Source organism: Benincasa hispida, chromosome 11, assembly GCF_009727055.1.
Source record: "Benincasa hispida cultivar B227 chromosome 11, ASM972705v1, whole genome shotgun sequence".
Lineage (NCBI taxonomy): Eukaryota > Viridiplantae > Streptophyta > Magnoliopsida > Cucurbitales > Cucurbitaceae > Benincasa > Benincasa hispida.
Window position 1 is genome coordinate 59442275 of NC_052359.1, and position 5945 is coordinate 59448219.

A 5945-nucleotide genomic window follows, 5' to 3' on the forward strand; every position below is an offset into this window, starting at 1 on the left:
TTAGAATGAAAATTGCAAATGTCAAGGTTATCATTCTTCAAAAATCAAATGGTTAATGGAAAATTTTGAAACTTTCAACACATGAAAGACAATTTGAAACAAATTGAAACAAGCTAAATAGATGGAGGGAGTGTGTAATTTAGTCTAGAATGAACATAAACTTATACTAAAATCTGGGTCCAGGTGAGGTTGGACCCAAAATTTTCTTCCAATCTCTTCATTTCCTGATATTTCTGGATGCATAAAATAATTACCAAGCAAATCAATCAAGACGAACAACATTAATTTAGCATTTAATAGACATCCAATATGATATAACATAGTCGAGCGAAGCTCAGTGGACTTACTATTTCAAAGATATCTTATTCAATCTTCCACCTCATAATCGTTAAAATTAAAAAAGAAAATAATAAAACTGAACATTAAATGAAATCATATATTATTCAACAGAGTGCAGTCTGCAAAAATACTGACTGATCCATACAAAGAAAAGGATTCATCTCCATAATACACATGCAGTTTAAAGCCATTTCCAGGCACCACAAAAAGAATAACATAATTTAGAGGTTCTTACTGCAAACCTTTATGATCAAGAAGCTCAATTTTTTACGGTTGTCACATGCTTCAGGAGCATGTTCACGACATCGTGTGAAATTCTAGCAGACTCTTCTTTCAGTTGATAAATCTTTTCATCTGTCTCGATTTCAAGCCGCTTAACATTAGCTCCCGAATCTCCACTACTCTATATGATCAAAAGATGAAGATGAGATAGGGAGGGGGACGCAAGGGCAGAGTTAGCAGATATATTTCAATATCTCAGGATGGGTTTTCCACAGCAAGACAAGATGTATGTTTGTAATAATTCTATACTAACCTCAGAAAGTTTTCTTTGGAATTCAGCCTCGACTTGGGCACGATATGCAGCAATTTCCTTTTCAGCCTCTTCTTTGGCTTGTTTCAGTCTAGCCAATTTTGCTAAAGGAATGGAAAATGAAGTCATCGAGTTACAAATTATCTTTAACTTCAACGCGTTCATAAAGTAATGAGAAAAAAGGTAGATCGACAGCGGGAAAAGAGGATAAGATAATGATCCTTGTTGATATTTCACAGACTCATATTCAAGCAAATTATGAACTGCAGTCTGGAACTACATGCTATTCGAGGAAATTAACCTATTTGGACCAAATTAAGAATTTACGCGCATATGAATGTTAAAAAAGATAACAAAACCAAAATAAAACAATAGCAAGTTTACCGTTTCTGGCAGCATTGACAATGTGTTGAGCTTCTTGCTCTGCAGCAAGCAATTGTTGGATACCACCTTGACCCCTAGTTGCCATATTCTCCTACAAAAGGAAAATGAATGTGTAAAGATAGTAAACAAGTAAAAGAAGGGCATGAAACTCGGGAAAAAGACATCCTGATCAGAACCTATGATGCTAAATGCAGGCTCAGATATCATTATGATTAATTTTTTCTATGATGAAATCATCATGATTAATTGAATCAAACCAATTTCTTAACCCAAGTCTCAGTAGTAACATTAGTAATGGACCAAATTATCATAAGAGGCAGCTCATCATGTAATGTATTAATATTCAACAAATAAGAGGATTTAATACTTCTAAGAATACTTCAAAAGGTTGCTGGCTCAAGAGTCTTTCCAAACATCGTTAAGAATTGTCAATGGTTTCCAAGCTGTGTTCAGCTTGCAACTATTTTAGTCTTGTCTCATTTTAATGCAGTGAAGTCTGAAACTAGGCTATAAAAATTATAGTTTACCACGTAATTAACACACTAATTTTAGTCCGACCTCTTAGTCCTTCGTGGTCATATCATTAACTATGACTACACGACCTAAGAGGAAAAAGAACATGAAAATAATTAAATTTTCCTGACCTTAGTTTCAAAACCAAACCAATTCAACTCTTAGAAATTTGATGCACCGGAATACAAAACGACCTATATCCATAAGCTAATTCCAAACCTAGTTCACCAAAAGATTCTTCTACTACAAATAATTGCAAATCCTAGAATCGATTATGTACCTTAGAAGTAACAAAGAAAACCTATAAGTTCAGCAAAATCAAATCAATCTGAAGTTTCAAATTCCGAAATCCAACACTTAATCACACTATCCAGATGCAGCCTCCTTGAGCTGGCGGAAGCGGATGCAGATCGAATAAGTCTCTATTCGTCAAGCTCCAAATCTAATAAAACAAAGAGATCACCCTAAAAAAGCTTCTGCTATCAATCGAAAAAGAACACGAAACACAGAACAAAATGATCCGGATACACAGATCTCGTCAGGAACCACTGTATAGCAGGCGTACACCAAAATCGACAATCAAAGAAGTAGAAGAATAAATCACACGGAACGGAATAGCAAAGCGTTAAAGAATATCAAAACGATCATAGATTCAGATTCCAAAAAGGAGATCGTGATTAGGATTAGATATGGGGACAGTGAGAGAATAGTAGTTCGAAAGAGAGAGAGAGATCGTTACCTGAAGATCGGAGAATTTGCCGGAGCGAAGAAATTGGAAGATTCAGATGAAATCGGGATCGATGTGTTAAGAGGAAGTGTTGGAGAAAGAGAAGGAAGAGGCGAGTTTTGTGTTGTGATGGATTTTTTTTTTTTGTTTTATCTTTTTTGACGGAGCAAAAACGACGTGGGCGCGAGGAACACGATTCTTCTTGGCTATAGTTGGAATTTACTGTTCTGCCAATAAAGTTTTAATCCGATGGGGAAGAGGAAAATTTATTTATTAAATTACAACTTTAGTGAATAAATTTAAAAATTAAATTATGTTATTTTTGAATTAGATATAGATGTCGATTATACATCTCCAAATATTATTTTTCTCAATATTTTTTTATCTTCTCCATATATTTACCTTTTTTATGTCTTGTAAACTCTATAAATAATGGTCATTTGGACCTTTGAAAATACAATTGAATAAAAAATACATTATTTTTACTTTCTCTTCTTCCCACTTTGTTTATATTCTCCTGAATTTTCTCCATAATTTTTTAGGTATTTAGAATTTCGTTCAAATATGATGACTATTTTGATTATAGTGATTTAGCCTAATTGTATGTGTTAGAGAAAACAAAACTATGTATATGAGTTCATCATTAGTTTTCCTCAAGACCATCATTATCTTTATTCTATTATGTATATGCATATGCTTTTATATATATATATATATATATAAAAAAAACTTAATTGTATTCATGTTATTAAGCATGGTTTTTAACGATAAAAGGATGTTTAGCACGCTAAAAAAGTATTGAGTTTAGTTGGTAATTATTGTTTGCAGAGTTAAATTATCTGGATTTAGGGTGCAGAGTTGAGTTTATTGGTAATTATTGTATGTGTTTGGGGTGCTGAGTTGAGTTGAGTATAAAATTTGTGTTTGGAGTATAGATGAGTTGAGTTAGAGTATCTGGTATAGTTGAAATTGATTTTGTTTTGTTTTTTTTTTTCCTATGGTTGATTTTAAGTTTCAACTATACACATACTTTTCTAACTTTTCTGAGACAAAAAGAAAAAACTTTCAATTCTTTTCCATTCTCAAAACAAAACAAATTCTCTACAAAATATTCATATATTAAACACAAAATTTTGAATTCAATTTTTGAACACTCAATTACGTAAACATATTTTTTCTCTATTTCTAAACACCAAATTTCAATAAAATGAATTAAGCTAGAGAAAATAGTACTTTTATGGTACTATCCGTGGTCTTTGCCGAGTTGATCATCGGAGTTGGTTACAAGAAGGTGGTATTTGGGGTATGTCGTCGGAGTTGCTTGTATGAAGGTAGTCACCGGAGTTGGTCGGTAGAGTTTTCGTCGGAGGTGGTTGCCAGAGCCCGGAGTTGGTCGTCGAAGTTGGGGGTGTGAAGGTGGAAGTCGAAATATGTCGTGCAGAGTTGCTTGTGCGAAGGTGATTGTCGAATTTAGTCACCAAAGTTATCGTTGGAGGTGGTTATCGGAGTTCGGAGTTGGTCATCAAAGTATGGCACCGAAGTGTGGTAGCATTAGTCGTTGACGATGGCTAATCGGTGGGAGTGTTTGTGCACAGGTGATTGTCGGAGTTGGTCACCAGAGTTGTCATAAGAAGTGGTTGTCGAAGCTTGGAGTTGGTCGTCGGAGTATATTGTCGGAGTATGGTAACAATAGTCATCAACGATGGCCAATCAGTGGAGCCATTGAAAACATTAAAGGGAGGGAGAATTGGGAGAAACTGGGGTAAGTTGAGGTGAATTGGTAAAATAACCAACTCAATTCCACCAACATTTAAAGTTGGTATGTCAAACATTGAGTAATACCAACTCAACCCAACTCATTTGGTGTATCAAATACCCCTAAATTTCTTTTCCATTCATGTTCTTTCCTATAACGTAAGTATATTTCACACGCTTTCACCGATGTGACATGTGGCAACAATAGCTAAATTAAAGGATCAAATATTAGGGTTCTTTTTCAAGCTCTAAATTTGGATGGTCCATAGAGGAAAAATTTAGGGATTTTGAAATCTCCCTTCAAATCAACGTATTTTGAAGATTTAAAATTTTAATTATGGCAATTTAAATTATCTTCAATCTCTTAAGACTATCAATCATGTATGTGATGTATGTTTAAAATTGTTGCATAACGTACATGCATCTTATTTTTAAATATAATCTTATATTTGAAATATTTGATTGACATATTTTTCCTAATTAGTTTATATTTTTCATATCTTTAAATATAATTGTTATATATGGAAAATTGAGTTAGGATATTTGTTTTCTTTATTGAATTGATATTAAAGATTATTTCTGAAAATGAATTCGTCTTAATAAGATTAATAATTCACTTAGATTTATTCATCTATTAATTAAGAGTTAATTAATAAATTAATGAATTAGAAATAAAAATTGATTAAAAGAACTCTGTCTAAGGAATTAAGAAAAAGTTGGAAAAAGAAATTGATTGAAATGCATAAGTATTATCTTATTTTGATCATCATACAAATTACTTTGAACTAGAAGTTAAAAAGATAGTTCAATTAAAAAATATTGCAAATCAAATGTTATATGTATTTATCGAGCATTTATAGTTGCAAGAAAAGTGACTAAACTATATATAATGATTGCAAATACACCATCTAAAATTGATATTCCAGTGCAACAAGTTGTCATTACTAATTAGTTTGCAACACGCCTGAAGTCTGATAGACAAATGAGTTTCAAAGATAAAGATCCTAAAAAAAAAAGTAGTCAATAATCAAAATGACTTAGTTATGAATATGGATATTCTAGAAGGAATCATGAATATGGGTACTCATGAAATCTTGAAGTAAAAGAGAATGATAGAGAGGTTTGATAAATTATATATCATGACAGAAAAAAAAAATGGAACCATACTTATGTAAGTTGACAACAGTTTTTTTCATACAATGTTGCTCACGGTATTAAGAGTATTTATATACTCATATATATTGAAAAAAAATGTCACGACATAGAAATGATTGACTTATGTAGAAAGAAACAATCCAATAGAAATAAACTTAACGTGAGAACTAGTAGTTTAGTCATTAAAGAATGTAAAAAACTGTGGGATACAAAGTGAGTATTTGTAAGGAAAAAAAATAGAATGAGGTCACATCATATAAAGTGAGACAAGTTCAACAATAATTCTCGCAAAGAACTGATATTGGGTATATGAGAAGACATTCTTCTATGGCGGATACAATACCATGAGATATCTAATATATCTGACTGTGTATGAAAAACTTAACATACATCTTATGGATGTAGTCATTATACATTTATATGTATTTCTTAGTAATTATATCCTTGAAGGATTAAGGTACCAAAATCATATAATTCAAATATTAAAGAATTATATATAAAACATCTGTCTCTTATACACATCTAGATGTGTATAAGAGA

General features: G+C 32.1%; 1 protein-coding gene across 3 annotated transcripts; it reads right to left on the minus strand.

Moving 5' to 3' along the window:
• Positions 1-347: 347 nt before the first annotated feature.
• On the minus strand, positions 348-2670 carry LOC120090473 (V-type proton ATPase subunit G1-like). 3 transcript variants are annotated; one of them, XM_039048169.1, is made up of 5 exons: positions 2508-2670; positions 2049-2158; positions 1256-1346; positions 875-975; positions 348-742 (listed from the first exon to the last, which is right to left on the minus strand). In XM_039048169.1, the coding sequence occupies exons 3-5, from the start codon at positions 1338-1340 to the stop codon at positions 599-601; spliced, it is 330 nt and encodes a 109-aa protein (XP_038904097.1). In that variant the 5' UTR covers positions 1341-1346; positions 2049-2158; positions 2508-2670; the 3' UTR covers positions 348-598. The 3 variants fall into 3 exon arrangements, with proteins under 3 accessions (XP_038904097.1, XP_038904096.1, XP_038904095.1); XM_039048168.1 differs by having other exon boundaries at positions 2049-2210; XM_039048167.1 differs by lacking the exon at positions 2049-2158 and having other exon boundaries at positions 2508-2666.
• Between the last annotated feature and the right edge of the window lie 3275 nt (positions 2671-5945).

Excerpts from the sequence above, each read along its gene's own strand:
- LOC120090473 (XM_039048169.1), bottom strand. The coding sequence starts at position 1,340 with ATGGCAACTAGGGGTCAAGGTGGTATCCAACAATTGCTTGCTGCAGAG. Across the intron at positions 976-1,255 it reads TGTCAATGCTGCCAGAAACG|CAAAATTGGCTAGACTGAAA; the intron begins GTAAACTTGCTA and ends CCATTCCTTTAG. Across the intron at positions 743-874 it reads TCCAAAGAAAACTTTCTGAG|AGTAGTGGAGATTCGGGAGC; the intron begins GTTAGTATAGAA and ends TTGATCATATAG.